General features: G+C 40.0%; 1 protein-coding gene across 2 annotated transcripts in view; it reads left to right on the forward strand.

The window, feature by feature from the left end:
• Positions 1-17,783, forward strand: part of ANTXRL (ANTXR like) — an 83,623-nt gene extending 65,840 nt beyond the window's left edge. For both annotated transcript variants that reach the window (XM_074296146.1, XM_074296145.1), the window contains exon 18: positions 17,226-17,783. In XM_074296146.1, the coding sequence (XP_074152247.1) occupies positions 17,226-17,462 (237 nt within the window). In that variant the 3' untranslated portion in view covers positions 17,463-17,783. The remainder of the gene's footprint in view (positions 1-17,225) is intronic.
• The last annotated feature ends 4,197 nt before the right edge of the window (positions 17,784-21,980 follow it).

Genomic DNA, 21,980 nt, shown 5'->3' on the forward strand with positions numbered 1-21,980 from the left:
TAAACTCTCTTCCGCTGACAGCTTTCAAATACTTAAGGAGATTTAGTTTTGTCCCTTCACTCTCAGAACTTCTCTTCTCTAGTTTCTCTAAATAAACTTTCTCTGCTCTGGCCATGCATGAATCCTGTTTGCCTTACTTGGGATTACCATTGATTGTCCTTCCTAAAATGGACACAGTATTCCAGATGTGATTTGATCAGGGCAGAGTAGAGTGAGACTCACAAATCCTTTGTTCTGGACATTGCTTTCTATTAATGCGAAATATTGCACTACTATTTTGGATTGTCATTGACTCCCATTAAACTTGTGCTCATTACCTCTCTCTACTTTGTAAGTTCCACGTGAGTAAGAATAGTTTCATTCTTTGTACTTGGATCTCCAGTGCAGTGTCTGGTACATAGATGGCACTTCATGAATATTGATTAAATTGCTCATCCCATATATTAACTGTCCCTCTGTGTCATTTTCTAATTATATTTATCTAACTCATCAATTGAGTTGGTCCTCAGATTTAGATATTTATCAAAAACAGAAAATGTAAGGAAATAAAATCATTTGTCTACTGTAATTGGCAAAGCCAAAATGGCAGATTGTACTAACCCAGGCTCTGCGCAGAATGGTTTTTGAGGTTTAGAGATGGTTCAGAGTGGTTCTTTAAGAAGGTCTTGATTGGATCCATTTGCAAGACCTATTCTACTTATTATGTTTGAGGGGATTTGGTGAGTAGAAGGACTGATGGGGGCAGATTGATGTAAAGAGAGATGGGACCAATGGAATGTGAAATGCATTCATGAGGTAAGAGAAGATGTGGGCCTCAGCATTTCCTGAAACCCTAATTAAATCAAGTTTCTGAGGAGACTAATCATTAGGCTTGTCTTTGAAGGGGTCTGTGGTCAGAATACCAGCTATACCCAGTTCCAGCCTCAGGGGTCAGACAATGAGGGGCTACAGGGAAGAAACAGACACCATCCCCAAGCCACCATCATTTTAAATCAAGTAGTAATTTGTGGGATATTTTATCCGCACCTCCTGACCAGCAGAGCAGTAAACAGATGTCTTGTTCATGAACAAAGGCAGATAAAACATAGATGGTCTTAGGTGAGGCTTTGCTTGTGGACTTTCTAAACAGAGATGATCCAACAGCCATTGTAACCTTATATATATATATACACACATACATATATATATACACATACATATATATATACACATACATATATATATACACATACATATATATATATACATACATATATATATACACATACATATATATATATATACACATACATATATATATATATATATATATATATATATATATATATATATATATATGCATGAAATTTTTTTGCTGGAAAAATAGTTTCACCATAATTCTGCAATTCAGATTTTACCGTAAAGGGATGTTGATGCCAGAATTGAAGACAAGATGCTAATTAAAGGCAGAGAATGAGACAACATGAAGCAATTCAATGGCTGAAATGTTGGATTTGGAGCCAGAGGTCTTTTATCATAGTCACTTGTGTGAATTGGGCAAGTCACTCGTGCTCTCTGGTCATCAATTTCATCATCTGTAAAATGATAGGGCTAGACAAAGTGACTTCTGAGAAGAGCTTTTCTCTCTCTAAATCTACAGTCTTAGGAAGTGAACTCTCATCTTAGTGTTCTGTCAGTTGGTTTTCTTAGAGAGATTCTGTGCTGGAGGGTTTGTCTCCCTGAAGAAGCTCAGGATCCAGTACCTATTCAATTGTGAAGTTATTCTTTTACACTTTATGATAGAGTTTTTAAGATATTTTGATAAGAAAAAGCTTAGATTACTGAAGGGAAGATAAGCAAGTTTATGTCCATATGAGCAAGACAAAATTTTGATTTCAGGAGTCTTGCATGAATTTGTACCGTGGTTACAGCTGGATTGTGGTTCAGCCATTTTAGTCTTTTTTCGTTGGGATTTTTGGGGGTTTTTATAGGGATACTAGAATGCCTTGCCATTTCCTTCTCCAGCTCATTTTACAAATGGAGAAACTGAGGCAAACAATATGAAGTGACTTGCTGAGGGTCACACAGCTAATAAGTGGCTGAGGCTGGACTCCAGGGTCAGCACCTTATCCACTGTGTCACCTAGCTGCCTCACAGTGGACTTGGTATTCCTTCTCTGAAAGTCACCCCACTTTAAGTACTGCCTCTACTAAGATCCTATTCTGATGTGTTATCATGGCAAGGAAGTGACCACCTCAAAGACTATCAGTTGTGTATCAGCCCTGGCAGGTTCTACCTCCTGAAAAGACCTTGAATATGAGCCTGCTGATGGATGATATGTCTACCATCCAAAGACCAACCTGACTGAGTTTGAAGTTCATCACTAAAATGTCTTCAGATTTATACAGCAACTCTCAACTATAGAATCAGAGAAATGGGTTCTTTGTTAGGTGTGAAGGGAGTATCCACATTGCTGAAATCATAGACCACAAGACTATTGAAGCAGTTATCTGATGCACTGACCATAAGTACTAAAGATATCAGCCTTGGACACCCATTTCTCAGAAGTTAAAATCCTTCTTGACTTAATTTTGAGCCATTTATGATAAATATCCTATTTAGTAATTCTCCAAAAAAAAGTAGTAGCACCCAGAGTCCCTCTCACCTGCAGGCTCTCACAAAACTACCTTAGATTCTAGTTGCTTTGTGGGTCAGAATCCTTTGTAAACTATAGCTCTCAAGAGTCCTAATGGCATATTTATACTTAGAATAAAGCAAAAGCATTGGATGAAATAGCTCATCAACACATATAAGAACATTCCTTCCACAGGCCTTGAGTTCTGTCTCACACAAATCTACATATATTCTGAGAGAAAAGTGAACTTGCACAGGGTTCAGCAGTGGAACCTACGCCCACTTAATTAATGCTATTTGAATGGAAAGAAATTCCATGCCATAAAGGGTGATAATCTTATTAGCCAGCAGGAAGATCTTCTCATGCTTTTGAATAGAAAAGCAAAACAAAAAAGGTAGAAGTAACTTGGAAAAAATGGAAATGTAACTTTGTCCTTTCTTCTCCTCTAACAGTGATAATTTGTTTCTAAACTTCTTTTTCTCATTTTTGGCCAAGAGTGTTCACAATCTGAAGTGCAAAAGAAGTTCAGAAAGCTAAATCATTTTTAAAATTTGGTGTTGAGCTGAGCAAGAAAGAGGCAGTGCCTCCAAAATGCTTGTTTAGTTGCTTGTTTCAGCAAATCCATTGATTTCTGCACTTCAGCATATAATATCACAGGAAATTCTGAAAGGCTTGGTTGACCAAAAACCTCAGCTAAAAAAAGACCACATTTTTTTTTCAGCAGAACTGGTCTTGTTTACTTAAAGTTTTTATAAAATGAAATCTCCCCTTTAGCTCCTTCCCTCCTCCAATTTCTGGAAGCAGTTGGTTTACCCAAGACTCTATCAATGAGAACTAGCCCCTATGCACCCCAAAGTTAGGGCATTGGCCCTCTTTTTTTAAAATTAATTTTATAATTATAATTTTTTGACAGTACATATGCATGGGTAATTTTTTAATAACATATCCTTTGTATTCATTTTTCCAAATTTTACCCTCCCTCCCTCCCCTAGATGACAGGCAATCCCATACATGTTAAATGTGTTACAGCATATCCTAGATACAATATATGTGTGTAAAACCAAATTTCTTGTTGCACAGGAAGAATTGGATTCCTAAAGTACAAGTAACCTGGGTAGAAAGACAGTAGTGCAAACATTTTACACTCAATTCTCAGTGTTCCTTCTCTGGGTGTAGTTGTTTCTGCCCATCATTGATCAACTGGAACTGGATTAGCTCTTCTCTATGTTATAGATTTCCACTTCCATCAGAATACATCTTCATACAGTATTGTTGTTGAAGTGTATAGTGATCTTCTGGTTCTGCTCATTTACTCAGCATCAGTTCCTGTAAGTCTCTCCAGGCCTCTCTGTATTCATCCTGCTGGTCATTTCTTACAGATTGGCCCTCTTTTAAAAATAAATTAGATTCTGTTGTAGCATCATGGTGGACAAAAAGACCATTGTATTTGAATTTGGAGGACCTGAGCTCAAATCTTATTTCTATTTGCTCACTGTATGGTCTCAGTTCTCTGTGATAGAACTACATCAGATTTGTAATATGGTGTGATGGGAATTGCTTTGCAGACAAAGACCCAAGTTCAAATCTTGGCTTAGCCAACTTACTTTCTGTGTGACCTTGGATAAGTAAATCACTTAACTTCTTCAAACCTCAATTTCTCCATGCAAAAACTAAAGGAGCTGGATTGGATACCTCTCACTTCGTTTCCAGTAAGTCTTTACTGGAGAAAACATTAAAACAGAGGCATTTGTTTAGCATTGATGGCACTTCATAGTTTGACCCCAATCTCTCTCTCCTACCTCATTTTCTCCTCTAGTCTTTCATAAACACTGCAGTTCTTATTAGTTCCCAAACATGGCCCACATGCTGCCATCTTGGTAATTATAGTAATGCTGTTCCCACTCACTTCAACCTTCAGCCCAATGTCCATGTCAGAAGTCAGCTCCTACCTAAAGAAATAAGGTAGTCATTAAATATTTATATATTAAATATTATATTAATATTTAATTAAATTAATATATAAATTAATTATAATTTAATTATAATATTTATTGAGTCAGTGTTTGGCCCCTGCCCTGTCATCACTCAACTTTCACATAACTAGAATGAATAATAACATAACCCTATGCTGCTTCCTTACTGGGTTATAGTGTTGGAAAATGAGAAACATCTGAACAACGATTAGCTCTACAATAGGATGACATATAACTGTAGTGTTTTGATTATGGCAACAAAAATAGATTTTGAAGATGTTTCTCATCGTGAAAAGAAAGGCCATGAAAATGGAACCCCAGAGAGAAAGGGAGGAAGTGTGACTATTTGTACCCAGAAAGAGTCCAAGAAAATCCACTTCCAGGGGAGGCTTCAGCAATTGTATTTAAATAGATACCATGATGAAACATACACAATTCGTAGATGTTTTTCTGAAGTTTCCAAGAATTATCAGAGAGTTCCCTGTGTAGCCATACACCTTTCTTTTGATCTCTCCTTTTTCTTCTCTTTCATTTTCATTATCTATGTTTTTATAGTTAAGAATTTCATTTTTAAGAACCTCTAATTCCTGCATTACCTTTTATAGTCTCTGACCATGATACTATACTTCTTATAATTTTGTGCTTAATAAATGTTTATCAAGAGACTGACTAAATTCTAGGGTACATATCTAATTTTTGTGAAATGATCCATTTTCTTATCATTGCAAAAATGAAAATACCTTCTTCCAAGGTTATTATCATTTTTACATTGCCAAATAAAATGACTTTTCCTAATTGGTGAGAATTAATTTCTCTGTCTTCAGTAAAATAAAACTGTCAATAAAAAGCATATACTTTAAAAAAAAAAACCTGCAAGAAGAAGCAATAGAAGTGAAGAAAAGCTAAAACAAAGGAGGTTAATAAATTCAAAACCATATTGGGGCTTCATCCTAAGTAATCTATTCTACTTGAAAGTGTCAGAATAGAACTGAGTACCAAGCCATCCTATCTGGGAGGGAGGGAGGGAGGGAGGGAGGGAGGGAGGGAGGAAGGGAGAGAAGGAAGGAGAGAGAGAGAGAGAGAGAGAGAGAGAGAGAGAGAGAGAGAGAGAGAGAGAGAGAGAGATACAGTGACACACAGACAGACAGACAGAGAAAGAAAGAGAAGAAAGAGTCAGAGACAAAGAACATAATTCTCCCTCATGACATTATAGCAGATCATAAAGGGAGAAGGAAAAAAGAAAAAAGAAGATTTGTAATTTTGGGTTCCTGCCCCTTGCTCTCCAGAACTCTATGGTTCAGTGTCTCTGACCCCATCTAAAAACTGCCCAGATTCCCATAGAAGCCACAGTGCTCAAAGCCTTGCTTTGAGAAACCCTGGAACATAGAGACCAAGGACACATGCTTAACATTGCACTACATTATTGGGGTATTTTGCTCTCTCAGCTTCAGAACAGGAGCACTGTGGTCAAATTCTCTACTAATCAAAGATCAGAATTCTAACGTAGAAAACAGATCACTGACCTGCAGTGCCCAGGTCCTCTGGTTTGTGGGAAGCTAAGTGTGGCTCTATAAGCTCAGGTCAGGCTCCTCATCTCCTATGAAGGTGCCCCTCAGCACAAACCAGGAGTCCCACAAGGCAGACCTGAGGAGGAAGCGCATTCTAGACATGGGAGAAAGAGCGAGGTTTGAAGATTAGCCCAAAGACCAGTATGACTGGACTGTGGAGGACTTGTAGCATGGAGCTTTAAATATGTTCCAGACAACTTTGATCTGATCTCTGTTTTCAAAAGAGGGACAAGAAAGGCTGAAGAGGGAAGATGGACCCAGTTTGTGAAGAACAGAGGAGTTTATATTTATTCCCCACTTTACAGATAAGGAAAGTTAGGTTCAAAGAAGTCAATTTGTATTTCAGAGAAATATGTGGAGGGCAGCTCAAAATCTAGAGTCTTATGAAATACTGAATATTAAAGATTGAATGTAGAGGATCATTACAGAGTGTTTTGGTTTGGGTTTAGACTATTAGCTTTGAAAACAAATTAAAGTAAAAAACAAGACTCCACTGCTTTTCCCATCAGTTTTACAAAGCCAACTGGAAAATCTGGGATGACTAAAATATAGACTGTAAGGAAGATAAGCCAACCATCAATCACAGTGCTATAAGAAACATGCAAAAGTAAATACAGCCCCTGGAAAACGTGCACCCAATTTCTCTGAACAGCACAGTGCAGTCTTCATCCCAACCCTAAGGGAAGGAACGATGGAAACAAGCCCAAGGGAATGTGCTCATTTTCAGTCCTGATGCTGCCAGGTACCCAGGGCCATTCCAGAGAAAGCAGAGACAGCTTTGATGAGCCTTGTTGTGGCAAGCGGGAAGCCAGTGTTGAGCTCGGCAGCACGGGCAGATTTCTGGCAAATGTGGATCCACAGTCATCTCATCCCAGTTCTAGGGCTGGTGAATGGAGGGTGACTGCATTTGGAACCAGTACCAGTGTTTGGTGCTTGTGCAGAGAGAGTGACTAGGCAGCTTTGCTCAAGCAAAGGATTTAGTTAGTCTTGTATTGAAAGTGAAGGATTGCTCACAGAGTTCTCCAGGGATTAAGGATTTAATGAGTAGACTAGACAGCTGTACTTAGAGAGCCTTAAGGGTACATATACACACATAAAACAGATGATAAACCTAGACAGAACTCAACTTATATTATTTATATAGTAAGGGAAACATATCTAAATAAATAAAATAAAAAGTTTAAAACCCTGGGACTCAGTCTTCTTATCTATAAAAGTCAATAAGCGTTTATTAAGAGCTTACTGTATACTAAGCATTGTACTAGATGCTGGGAATTATTAAAGTATTAGGCTGACATCAAGAAGATCTGAGTTCAAACCCTGCCTCTGAAACTTATTTGGTGGGTAACAAGTTTGCTCAAGCTGTCTATGTCTGTTTCTTCATCTATAAAATAGGGGTGGGAAGGAGAACTTGATTAGATAGTTTCTAAGGTCCCTTTTAACTAAGTCTGTGATTAATGTCTGTATTATTGACTACTCCCTCCCCTAGACAGCAAGTAATCTAGTATATGTTAAATGTGTACACTTCTTTGAGAAGAGATTTCAAGCCACTTCAGTCTCTTGGCTCAGCCCAACCCAGATCTCTGGTGGGTCAAGGGTTCTTAACATTTTTGTATGATATAGGTCTCTTCTATAACCAGCTACCTCTTCCCAGAATATTGTTTGGTGGTTTACGTTTCTCATTTGAGGAAATGTTAAATTTCAGTGGGAAGACGTAATTCTTTTTCCCCTCCAAGTTCATGGCCCTGCTGGAATCTATCTACAGTCTCCAGGTTAAGAATAGCAATTAATCAGAGATTCTGGGTTTGATGTTCTCAGACTGAAGCTATTATCAAGGGGCTAGGTCAAGAGAGAGCAGAGTAGGATGTGGGATTTTCAACACTTGTGCTTAAGAAGCCAGTTGGGGGAATGAAATGACAGGGGATGACAAAGTGGAAAGTCAATATAGGAAAAGAAAAAAATGACATGAGTCCATGGAGTGCCCTGCTCCCATGGAGTTGGGGGGGTGGCAGGGGTGCCTGGGACAGCCTGGCAGAGGGATTTCTTAGAGGAAATCATAATAAAACCAAAGACAATTGGAGATGGACAGAGCAGCTGTTGTTGGACTAAAAGCTAAACTGGCTCTTGTTAGCAATGAGGAATTGGCAATTGGCGTGATCTGGCTAGAGATGTCATTGTTCTCTCTGTGGAACAGAGGGAAGAAAACAGACTCTAAAGTCGGGAAACTTGGTTTCAAATCCTGCTTCTGACCTTCTGCCTGTGGGACCTCCCCAGAGCCTCAGTTTCCCCATCTGAAAAACAAAGGAGTTAAAAGAGATGGCCCCTGAGATCCCTTCCAGCTGGAAATCACACTTTCACTTGTGCTTAAATGCTTGGTGGGAAGGTTTTGGGTGTTTATCCAACATAGAAGGGAAAGAGCAGTGCTCTTTGAATCCTGTCTGAGGCAGCTATCCTAGGAGACCAGTAGCCCTGGGCTTGTAGTCTGGACAAATCACAAGTCAGTTTTCCAAACCATAAAATGGAGATAATAATGCCAGTTTTTCAGAAGGGTCGTGATGAGGAAATAAAGTATTTGCAAGCAATTAGCACCTGGCATAAAGTCTGTGTTTAATAAATGCTTACTGTGGTCCCATTGAAGCAATATGGCTGTCCTTTAATATGAGCTATTTTTAATGGAAAGCACCTAAAATTGGGGGGAATATGACTTATTAGAAATTACTTTAACCACAAACATTCCCCAAAACTTAGGAAGTTTCCCAGACAAGTCCAAAAGGAAATAAAGATGTTTAAGTATTGGAGAACTGAAAGAAATCTGAATTTCCCTCTTCCTTATTTAATAGGTAAGGTAAAATTATTTGTTGGGTGTTCTTGGACAGAAAACACAAGAAAACTAATTTTCCCTAGAAACATATGATAACAATGCAAATATTGTAAATGTATGGGCAGGCATGAGCACACATTATGCATGTTCACATGTATGTGTACATATATGTGTGTGCATGTGGGTATATAGTTATAGACAACCCATTGCAGTATTGTAGAAAACACAATATGCTTGGAATTGGAGGACCTTGGCTATTCAAAACTAGTGGAAACTATCCACTGCAATCCAAGATGAATGATTGTTTCTGAGTAATATTGAGAAGAGAAGCAACTGATGTAGCAGATCAGGAGCTATCATTAGAAGCACCTCTCAATTTGCTGAGGCAATTGAGATTAAGTGACTTGCCCAGGGTCACACAGCCAGGAAGTATTAAGTGTCTGAAGTCAAATTTGAACTCAGGTCCTCCTGACTTCAGGGCCAGTGCTCCATCCATTGTGTCCCTAACATATGATTTAAGCCAGAGGTTCTCAAACTCCAGGCCACGGGCCAGATGCGGCGGCTAAGGACATTTATTCGGCCTGCAGGATTATGGCAGATGGGCTGAGGGGCGGAGACAGAGTATGAGCTTTTGTTTTTACTATCCTCCGGCCCTCCCACAGTCTGAGGAACAGTGAACTGGCCCCTATTTAAAAAGTTTGAGGACCACTGATTTAACCCCTCCAGACCATCGTCTAAGTTACAGAGGAGCTGACTTGCATTTGTAGGGAATGTTCTCAATATGATATTGTATGTCCAATAAATAATAATGGGTGGAGAAGAGGAATTTATTGTTCTGTCATTTTTTCAGTCATGTTATTCTATATACATTATATATGTATGTACATGTATGAAATTATATATTGTGTGTCTGTGATATATACATATATAAAAGCATTATACATGCATACATATAAATAAGTGACTGAGAGAGAGCAGGGGGTTAGCAGTCAGGGGATTCAGGAAAATCCTCTTTAACGGCAGGTCACTTAAACCAACCCCTGAAGTGAGTTCACCGTTCCAAGAGGTAGAGATAAGGAAATAAGTTTGAGGCCTGGGAGACAGCCTGGGCCAAAATCCAGAGGGAATAGATGGAATGTTCTGTATGTTTGGGGAATGGTAAGTAGGGCAGTTTTGCTGGAGGTCAAGTGAGTAATGGGGAGTGATGGTAATCAACTTGGAAAGCAAGACTGGAGCCAGATCATTTAAAGTGCTTTATATTAGACAGCATAAAGCTCCAGAAGCTTCTTGAGTCTGGAATATATTCTCTCCTTTGACTTTTTAGAATCCTTAGCTTCTTTCAAGGTTCAGCTCAGATCCCGTATCCTATAGGAATTCTTTCTTCTTCCACATTTGCAAACCCCTTTCTTTCCTCCAGTTTTTTTTTACATTTACCTGTCTTAGCTTTATCTCCTCAGTAGAATGTGATTTCTTTGAAGACAGGGGCATTTTGTTTTTGTCTCTGTTTCTTCTTTGAATCCAGCACAACAAAAAGTTAAATGCTTGCTGAGTTCACCTTTTGTTGGATTGATATACAGTTGTTCCCTCTCTTCACATCTTTTTTTCATCCATGGGTTGACTTTTTGAATTGTTTTTTTTTTTTGCTGGTTTGGTTTACTCCATGTAGATTAGCCTCGGTTTAAAAATACCTGATTCTAGTTAGTGCAGGGGATAGAGCACCAGCCCTGAAGTCAGGAGGACCTGAGTTCAAATGTGACCTCAGACACTTAACACTTCCTAGCTGTGTGACCCTGGGCAACTCACTTAATTGTCTCAGCAAAATAATCTGAAGCTTGCACCTGAGAAAGTTTTCTTCATGAATATTTACCTAGAATTCAGCCTTGTCATCAAGACATTGTTAAATGGTTCACCTTCTCTTTCAAGAGTCAGCATCAGCCAGGCTGGATGAGGTAGCCCAGTGTGTGGCCTTTGAAACCTCTTGTTAGTCTGAGATTCAGAATGGTAGAAGGAGCTATCAGCAGCCTCAGGTTGCTGTAGCTGAAGAAAAAGCCACAGTCAGCTGTGGAGCATGAGTATATGAGGGGGTTGGTACTGTTCTGCAGATGGAGAGGAAGCAGAATTAGGAGGAAGGGCCACAGCCAACACACAGAAGGAATGAATTTGAAATCTGCCCAAAGATTCTGTTATACCTGGCAAGCTCCAGAAAGAATGGCTTTCCTTAGCACCAAACATATATCCAAGCAAATATTTTGCCCATCATTGGTGGCTGCTGCTAACTGAGGTTCTTCTAAACACATTTGAGATTATCCCTGCCTTATGTGGGGCTATCTCCTAGCCCCATGACTGATTTATGGAGAGGTAAGAACTGATAGAATGGGACAACAGGAAAGTCTCTCCTAGATATAGAATTAGAAAACTGGTGAACAAAAGAGTGTGAGGGAATGTGAGTCCGAGTCCTGCATGGTCCCACAGCAGCCAGAGGTAGCGCAGCAATTGGATTGTACACCAGCGTAAGAGTAAGCCCCCTTGAGTCAGTCAATCAAGAAGTGTTTACTAGGAGCCTATTATTGTGTAAGGTGGTAGGAATACAAAGACAAAATTTAAATGTGCCAGAAAGTGTGACGTTTCTGAGGTCAGATTTGAATTTAGGTCCACCTGAATTCAATCCATTGATTTTTCTTTCAGGACTCTCCCTTTTTCCCTTCTTCCATTATTTGAGGGAAAAGTCCCATTAAATTTCTAAATATGTCATCCTTTAAGCTAATCTGCTATGTCAAGTTGTAGCTAAAAGGGATTTTTGAGATCATCCAGTCTAGTACCTTCATTTCACAGATGGAGAAACTGAGGACAACTTGCCCAAGATCAAGAGGTAGAAGTGACAGAGCTGAGATCCAAACTCAGATGCTTTGATTCTATAATTCTTCACTTTTCCCACTGCTGGAAAGTTCCTATTTACTAAACAAATTAATGTTGAACTGTCCTTTGTTTGTTATCATGGAATTGCTTTAAATAGTAAGCTAATTCCAGAGGGCATTTAAAAGAGGAAACATTAGATAGATATAAATCTTCACTACTGTGTAAAATAAGTTACCAACAAGATGCCTCCCTCACATCCTACCAAAGTACATCTCCAGGGAGTCACTCAAGAGAAAAAGCCCCCTTTTTCTAGGGCTCTTTTTCCATTCTTAAAGCTTGTTTACAGCTTAGAAGAGCAACATGGGAAGTTGTCAAAGCCTAAAGAAATGCTCTCCAGGTTGCTAGGAGAGCCCGTGTGTACCTAAAAGCTCAGGGGTGTCTTAGACCTCTCTGGACAAAGCATGCAGGGAAGAGGTTTAACAAGGATCCAGTCATTTCAGGGCCTGCCCCAGCTCGCCACAGCTCGCTTGGTTGCAGGGCTTTTCTGAAAGGACTCTAGTCAGTTGGTTTCTCAGGGGTGCTAGCTCCCCTAGACAAGGACAGTGGGATCTCAGTTTGGGGTCTTTTCATGTTCAGGATGAGCTGCGACCTTGGATTGGTGCTTTCTGTGAGGTTTTTGAGAGAGGGAGGGAAACTGTGTGTGATTGTTGGCAGAGGGAGTGAGTTTTAAAGCTGGCTTTGTCACTTATTTGTAGTCATCCTTCAGAAAATCATGACCCTTTACAGCTAGGTGATACAGTGGTGGTTGTTTGTCCAAGCATGACATCAGGGAGGTGATACTATGGCATGCAAGTGAATTGGAGTTAAGTGAGGGAGGGCTGTGCAAGGTCACCTGCCTCAGTTTCCCCTCCAGAGACATCTGAGTCCAATGGCCAGATATAGATTAGGATGATTGAAGATGCAGTGGGAGACCTAGACCTTGCTAAGCTAAGTCTTTTACAGGTCTGTTTGACTGAAACAATGCTCATTCAGTGGTTTAAAAAAAAGAATACTTAGAAATCGGAAGTTCTGAGTTCAAATTCCTCCCTAGACACTGGCTTGTGACTTTGGGCAAATCATTTAACAACTCAGCCTCAGTTTCCCCTACTGTAAAAGAGGGATAACAATAGTATCTAAACACCCTGGGTTGTTATGAAGATGATACATCAGTTTTAATATACAAATATTGGCATTGTGCTATTATTATTCATATCCATTCTCAATCAACCAGATAATTCTGAACCATCTCATCTCTTAGTGCTATTGGAACAATAGCAAAAATGACTGAAAGAAAAGAAATAAGCACAAATATAAATACTTTGTGAGGATTGTTATTTTTTTGGTGAGGATACTTTTTTTTTTAATTTTGCCATCTTATAGCATATCTAGTAGCATACAGTGACAAGTTTAGTGAGTCCCCTATTAAATCTGTCACTCCAGAAGGTCTGCCCCCCCCCAGTACTTCCATCACCTGTTGGTTTGAATTTGAAATTTCTTTAATAAGAGGAAGTCTCTTTTGGGGCATCATTATATGAGTCAATGTTCCTGGAGAACTTACACGGTGGCTTAATCTACACAAGAAAATGATCCAATCATTGCTAACCCAGCAAACATGTATTAAGTGCTTACTATAAACAAGGTGCTAAGGCAGGAGAAGAGGAAGAGAAGAATTCTAGATTAAGCCCATATGTAAGGAAAAAAATCTCCTCTTTGAAAGAGATAAATCTAAGTCAGGAGGACCTGAGTTCAAATGTGACCTCAGACACTTAACACTTACTGGCTGTGTGACCCTGGGCAAGTCACTTAACCCCAATTGGGGGTTAAGTTTGTGATTTCTGCATAGATCAAAAAATTGAATGAATCAGAATAATTCAAAAGACTGAATTGACCAGAAAATTAGCCAAAAGGAAGGAAGGAAGGAAGGAAGGAAGGAAGGAAGGAAGGAAGGAAGGAAGGAAGGAAGGAAGGAAGGAAGGAAGGAAGGAAGGAAGGAAGGAAGGAAGGAAGGAAGGAAGGAAGGAAGGAAGGAAGGAAGGAAGGAAGGAAGGAAGGAAGGAGGGAAGGAGGGGGAGAGAATGGACAATCTCTGTGTGTAGTCAAAATGACTGGCGATGGCCCTGGTGGCTGGCAGTGGGGGACTTTAACCTTTATAATTAAGGTCTTTCCCAGGTCTCAGGTTATCTGATGCCATGTCCATTCACTTGGAGGAAGCTGAGACACCTGCAAGACTCTCACATGATCACCTCGTTCTCCTAATTGTCCCCAGGCCCTTCCCTTATCCTTGCATATGTTTTGAAAATAAAAATCTTTAAAATTTTTAAAAATAAATCTTAATGTATTAAAAGAGTTATAAAATAAATTTTAAACAAGTTCACAGACCCCAGCTTAAGAACCTCCTTCTAAGGAGTCACAACATGCTCCCATCCAAGTAAATAAAGGTTGCATATAAAATAAATACATAATGAACAGGGGCAGGCACTAACAACAAGAGTAATTAGCAAAGGCTTCTCTAAGGAACCCCCACTTGAGCTGAGAGGAAGTTCTGTTGGGCTTAAGATGATTATGATACATCTAGGTAGAGGCTTCCAAAAGGCACCTTGTGATTCAGACTCAAGCTCAGGGGGTTGTAGGAGTCTCTTACACAGAGGTAAAAGAGAGAATTCTAGGAGGGAGGGAACTGGCGTATTTTAGGCAGACCATTTTATCTAGAAGATAAGAGTATGTGAAGGGGAGCGATATGAAATGTCTGCAAAGAATGCACAAAGAACAAAATATTGTGAAGGTCTTTTAATGTCAAACCTATGAGCTACTGTTTTATCTAAGTAGTAATAGGGAGCCATTGAGGCTTTTTGAGCAAAAGTCTGACCAAGATTTTTCTGAGTCATAGTTGATAGGAACCATTTGGCTCCTCAGTCAAACTCCCGCCTTACAAGGAAGAGCTAATTCCTCTCAGAGACCAGCTCCTTTAAGTCTCCTGGGTTGGAAATTCAAGTGACTAGCAGCAGAGGTTTAGTTTTTTGGGTTTTTCCTCTGAGTGTGGTTTGGGTTGGAGTTGGAGCCTGCCTGACACTTGAATAGAGAATGTGCTACTTAGTCGTTTTGTTACCACAGAGGAAATAGAGCAGCGTAATAACTGTTTATTCCTTGTTCTGACATTAGCCGCAGTCTGGAGCTAGAGCTAAGATTCCCAGAGCATGGCTTGAAGGTCAAATGCAGAGGCCACTGGAGATGTCTTCCCTTTCTATGTGCATCCTCTGCCTTCCCTCTCCCACCCCCTGAACTCTATATAGGAAAATCAGGAGAGGGTCTGCTGCTGCTGGCTCCTTCTCCCCTTCCTGATTGCTGAGAGCAGACAGGTGTTCCTCTGTTCATTGCACAGACCCTAAGGATTGTTTCTAGAGCTGAGAAGCCAGTATTCCCTAGCAGGTATACAGCCCATTTCCCAGAGCTGGAGCAGAAGAAGAAAAGGTGTGATTTCTGCCTTGTGTGCCCAAGGGAACACCCAGATGGGACTAGCCACTGGTCAGGGCTAAGCTCAAGTCAAGGCCTAATGTTTCTGGGTTCCTGCACTAGACTTCAGCTGCCTTTTTTATGAGTGTAATGAATAGTTCTCAGAGATGTAACAAGAAAAAAAGAAAAACATTTGTGGAGGCATTTGTAATCAAAGAAATCCAGACTCTAGACCACAGCTACTTAATATGAAACCTTAAGCAGAATCAACAAGGTATCTTCAATTTAGAGTCTGGGCCTGCCACGGGACAAGCTGCCACGAGACATGATGCCACGGGACAAGCTGCCATGGGACAAGCTGCCACGGGACAAGCTGCCACGAGACATGATGCCACGGGACAAGCTGCCACGGGACACACTGCCACGGGACAAGCTGTGGAGACAGAAGGGAGGGAGTTAGGGATGGAGGAATCCAGCAGGCAATCAGGTTTTGGAAAAATGATGGTAGCTGGCCCTAGCCATCAGCAGCAGATCATTCTTGTGTTTTCCAATAGCAATTCCAGAGCTTTTATTTGAAAATGCGGGCCTGGTTGACTCAGACAGGTAGAGCCTTGGTCACCAAGAGTCAGGCCCTTGGGGTAATCCTGACCCAGAATGGAAAGGTCTCATAAGGGAGGGAGGCAGGCTCTTCCATTGCTAGGGCCCTCCTTCTGGGATTACCTTCCATTTACTCTGGATTCATGTTTTATGTACATAATTGTCAGATGCTAGTTATGTGCCTTGGTTTCCTCACCTGTAAAATTTAGATAATAATATTTCTATATCCCATGGTTGTTGTGAGAATCAAATGACATCATGATAAAGCTTTCCACAGAAAATCTGGCACATAATAGGTGCTATGTAAATGTTAGCTGTTATTATTGTCTGCATTTTCTCCCCCATTTTCCTTGAAAGAGAGGGAGCTAATACTAATTAACATTTACATTAATATTTTAAAGTTGGCAGAGCACTTTGCAAATATCTCACAATAAACCTGGAGGATAGATGTTATTTTTATCCCCATTTTACAGATGAAGAAACGGAGGCAATCACCAGGTAAGTGACTTGTCATCTGGTTAATAAGCGTCTGAGGCTGGACTTGAATTCAGGTCTTCCTGCTTCCAATCCAGGGCTGACTGTAAAGTTACCTTTGTGAGTATCTTCAGTTCTTAGCATAGTGCCTGGCGCATAGTAAGCATTTAATCAATGCTTCATACACAGAAGTCATTCATATCCATCAGGGCTACACCTGGGGTCCACAGGCGCCTAACGGGTCCATAGTCAGAGTCTCCATGCCATCTTTTATTTTCACTAATTTCTTACTAAAATTTAACATCTTCAATTATTCAAAAACTTTGATGGGAAAAGGAAAATATAGGCTCCATGATACAAAAAAAAAAAGGCTAAAAATCTCTGGTACAAATATGCATTCATCAACTTTAGGGGGCTTTTTTCCTTACTTTCCTTCTTTGGAGACAATTAAGTGATTTGCCCAGGATCACACAATAGTAAGTATCTGAGGCTGAATTTTAACTCTTGTGCTCCTGACTTCAGAGCTGGTGCTCTTGATTTGTGATTATATCTACATATATGTCTCTGTGTGTGTGTGTATGTGTGTGTGTGTGTGTGTGTGTGTGTGTGTGTGTGTGTGTAAAATATATATCCATATATGGAACCTCCTGCACAAGATCACATCATCTGATAAGGCAGCCAGAACCTTTTTTGCAATTGCTCTTGCCTCATCCAGGAAAACTGGGCCCACAGATTGGGAACTACTCCAGTGTGATGTTCATATTCCCACTGTATCAGTGACTAATTCCTGATTAATTTCCATTAACTATTAATTTTTTTTCTCTCCCCAACAGGGAAGGTGCATCAACTTCACCCGAGTGAAATCTGATGGCAAACCAACTGCCTTCAAACAGCCCCCCAGACCACCCCCCAGTCATGAGAGCGTCCCCCTCAACAATGCCCCCAGGGGCCCTCCTCCTCCCACAGCATCTTTTCAGCCTCCTTCCCGGCAGCTGCCTCCTGTTCCCCCTCCTGCTCGGCTGCCCCCAGGACCCCCGCCATCCCGCCCACCCCCTCAGCCTGACTTTTAAAACTCCAGAGGAACCAAGATTAACAAAACCGAGTTCTTTGCTGAATTCATTGTATTTATTGAGTCTTGGTTTACAGTTGAAAAACATTGGAATTTGTTGCTGGTCAGCAAAAAAAAATACATGGTCAATTTACTATATGAAATATTTTTATATATCACATATAGTGAGTGGATTTATCAGTAGATAAATCCAGGTATCTGCCTTGATGTATATGTGGGTACTTAGGTCCCTATATATATATATACCCGATTAATGTATATACCTGGATTGGTCATCCACTCCTAATGTTTCCTCATTACTCACAATTCCAAAATAAGAAAATTAAGAAATTAAAAGAAGAAAGACATTTCCTCAGAAGGGTCAGAAAAACTCTTTGGGCTGTGAATGAAACAAACACTTTCTTCTTCACACAAAGAGAATTCTTCTCTCCCCAAACATTTCAAGTCAATCCCATTGACCGACCCTTCTTCATTATTCCACATGCCCAGTTTCTACTGACATGATCAAGAATTCTTCATATGGTATGGGGCAGCGTGCCTCCTTGTAGGGTCAATTGGATGGCATTGCATCTGCCCTCTCCCCATTTATAGATATGTTAACTCAGATGATCTAAACCACATCCACGCTTTCCACTTTGATCCAATCTGGCTTCAAATCACAGTCATTTTCAGTCCCACTGGAAAAGAAAGAAGCAAGCCTTTTCCTTAATTTTTGCCATTGGTCATCTTCAAAGAAAGCAGGCTTTCTGGGAAAGGATAGTTCTATCTCAGAGCACATCACCCTCATCGGTGTGCATGTGTGTAGGGGGGAGTGTGCCTGGTGTTGCCCCATGCATACAAATATTCTTGACGTGGGATTATGCGAAGTAACTCAAGGGTATTCCAGGTAGGGAAAACTACAATGAGCTGCATCCTATCGTCCCGAATGAATCTCAATAAGTTAAACTTCCTAGTCTCGTATATTATATTTATACCATATCAGAAGGAGTTTCTCTGCAGGGCAAAGTACAAATCTGAATGTGTTTGGTTTTGTTTTTATGTGTGTGTTTTTAGGCAGTATTGTTTGTATTAGTTGTGTAATTGTAGAAATTATAATGATCTCCCCATGTTTTCTGTCTTTTTTTTACATTTTGCTGGTATGGTATGTATATAATGTACATGCACGTGCTATTGGCAGGGGCATCTAGGACAACCCAACTTCATGCCTTCAAGTAACCTTGTCTGTGAGTCATTATTTCCAATGGAAATCCCCACTTGCAGCACAATAATCCATCCTTACAATGGGACTCAAGCTTCTTCATGTTTTCTCTTCTTTCCTCTCTCCTTATCACCACTATTATTTTCTTCCACACCCAAAGAGAAAGACTCAGCTAAATGGGATTGACTCCTTGTCCATCAGGTTCAAAGGAAATATTTGTAAAGCACTTAGCACAGTGCTTGGCACATAGTCAGCACTTAATAAATGCTTGGTCCCTTCCTCCCTACCTACTTCAATATTCCACCAAAAGCTGCACTGATTGGCTTCCTTTCCCTTCCCTTCTTCCCTTTCCTCATCTTTTTCTGCAGTTACATTAGTTTAATCTACCTACCAACCTGCCTCCCGGTCTTGTGAGAATTATATTCCCTTAGAAGGAGAGCTTGCATATACAGGGTCCCTTAGAGAAAAGATGCTAACTAAATGCAAAGTAATAGAATGGTAACAGGGCTGAGGGACTGCAGATGGCACACTTCATAAATATGATTGTCTCCACGTTGCTGGATCCCTGAAGTTGGAAAGGAGAAAAGGGAAAGAACCTAAACAGAACCCCAAGAGGTCAGAGAAACTTGGTTATTATTCATTGTTTCATGATTCATGGTACGGTGAAAAAGCATTTGTTGTGTAGATCCCCCTCAGGTACTTACTACCTTTGTGACTCTGGGGAAGGGGGGGAATGCTTTAGTTCTCAATTCCTTCGTCTGTAAAATGAGTGAGGGGCCTAGATGGCTTCTGAGATCCCTCCCAGGTCCTAGATCTATGTTCCTCTCAACTACCCACCCTATACAGCTTCTTTGCCTTTAATTTACCTAATTAGAGGTATTTCACTCCAGCTTCTTAAAGTAATGACCTTGCATTACTTTTACAGCCAGAATCTCCCTTGGTTTCTTCAAGGGATCAATCACGGTAGTCATGCTGGCCCAGAATTTTTAGTCCACTCTCAAAGTTATCTAGGCAAATAAGAAGTTTGTTTTAAAGTACATCAGAAGTTGAATGTGTCCTGAAGCCCTTTCAGAATGAGGACTGGGTCACATCAATATAAACGTTCTCCACAGACCTCACACCCAATGACAATCACAGAGGCAGCTAGGTTAGACTAACGAATAAAGCACCAGCCTCTGGACCTGGCTGGGATCTCTCAATCTTGCCTTGTGATCCTGATATGTCAGTCTTATAAGTTTTGGTTTCTTCTTCTCGAAATGGAGGGGAGCCACAGTGTCCACTCCCAAGACTCTTGAAGAGTCAGTTGGTAGAGCTTTAATGTTCCAAAACATCCCTTGCCCCATATTCAGAGCATCTGCTAGTGGGTATTGGGGCATGAATGTATTTTTCATGAAAGGAGCTCCCCACCTGAATGGCAAGGAACCCACCTGGTAGGTTCTGATAACAGGCTATAACCCATTCCCGTGGCATTTGCACTGTCTTAAAGAAAAGAAAAACCGTCCCTATGCCTTATTTCCTATTATTCTTCATAGAATGTGATCCCTAACTTTGGAGTTTTGGGGGGGTTGGTTTTGGTTTTTTATAAAAAGCAACCCCTCCCCCTTCTGTAAATATTGATACTTTTTTTTTACATGGAGGAACAGAGCAATTTTGCTTTACTGCTGGACAGTTAGAGTAATTTATTACAAGGGGCTTATGGTGGATGGCTTACAGGTGGCTCAGCATATCATGCATGCAGGCAAAATCCAGTATAGTCCAAGTGACATGTTCCAGGTCCTCCACAGTTATGGGAAAGGCATGGGGGATGGGGAAGACCGTGATATGTTCTAGTATTCTTAGCTTATATCAATTTATGCTTATGAGTAATGCCTAACACAGTAGAAATAGAAAATCCAGAAGATCCATTCATTTAATGCTTGAAAAAGATAGCTAGGAAAGCTTGGTCTTTTAGGGATAAGTGGAAAGTTTCTTGTGTGGGTCATTTCAAGAAAGGAGTATAAATTCTAAAGATAAGAAAGAATGAGAATGGGATGTTGAACATTAAAAGAAAAGAGCTGTTATTTTAAAAGTTTTGGACTTTTCAGAGGGAATAGAAAGTGATTTACAGAATGTGATTGGTATGAACGGAAAGATAAATGTACCGCTTTCTGAAATTAACTGTTTCCACATTAGAATTGTGTAACCATTGAATGTGATGTGTGTCTGCCATTCATTTCTGTGAAACTCTGCGGCAACAGGACCACAATTAAGTGTGGGAAAGTGTATCTGAAATCCAATATTGCAATGTAACATATTCTTACTGATTAAAAGCCAGCAATAAACCTGTTTAACAATTAACTCCTGGAATTTTTTATTTATTATTTTTTGAACTTACATTGGAGTGGAAATAAAATACAATATTTGTCACTCTGGACCTCAGAAACAGAAATTGAGCCTTACAGAGAAGTATAAGAGAAATCAGGCTAAAAAAAATGACAGAAAAACAAATTTTCACTTGTTCTTATTGCTTTTGTAATTGTTAAAAGTAGTACAAAGAAACTAAAGACCAATATTTTTGATGTGATTCAGGGTTATTTCTCAGCCCACTTCCATTTTTCTCATCAGACCAGGGATCAGTCTGTGGATAGATTTTTAGGGGATCTTGGAAGTTGAAAAAGAAAAAAAATAATTTAAAAAAAATTTTCTAACTGAAATTAAACATTCCCCTCAATTATGATTTTTTAAAAGTTTCTTGCGAGACGGGGTTCACAGATTTTACCCAACTATCATTTTTCTACCTGGTTTGGGAAATGTAATTTTTTAAACGTGAATCAAATCCCTAAACTAATGATTTGCACTCAAGTTTGATGAAAGCCAAATTTTTATGATAACAGATCTTCATGTTTTTACATCTAAGAAATCCTTTAAAAACCTTAGCTATAATGGATGGGAGACATCCTTTGGGTTTCAATACATGTATGCATCATATGCTTACCACCAAGGGTCATCATTTGGCTACTTCTTTCCCATTGTCCTTGGTGTCATATGTCATTCATCACTGGCTGGTCACTTCTTTAGTGACCAACTGCCATAACGGATCTGGGTGAATCAGTATCCTCAGGCTATTAGTCCTAACTGTGGATCTCCATAGTTAGGGTAGAATGATTCTCTGGAGTAACATGGTTCTTTGGACTGGCTGTGTGGCTGCAGAAGATTTTCTCCAAAGGAATAAGTGTAGCCAACATGCTTTTGTCTAATTTCTCAGTTTTTTTGTTTGTTTTCTTGTTTTCCTGAGACAACTGGGGTTAAGTCACTTGCCCAGGGTCACACAGCTAGGAAGTG

This window comes from Sminthopsis crassicaudata, chromosome 2, assembly GCF_048593235.1.
Source record: "Sminthopsis crassicaudata isolate SCR6 chromosome 2, ASM4859323v1, whole genome shotgun sequence".
NCBI lineage: Eukaryota > Metazoa > Chordata > Mammalia > Dasyuromorphia > Dasyuridae > Sminthopsis > Sminthopsis crassicaudata.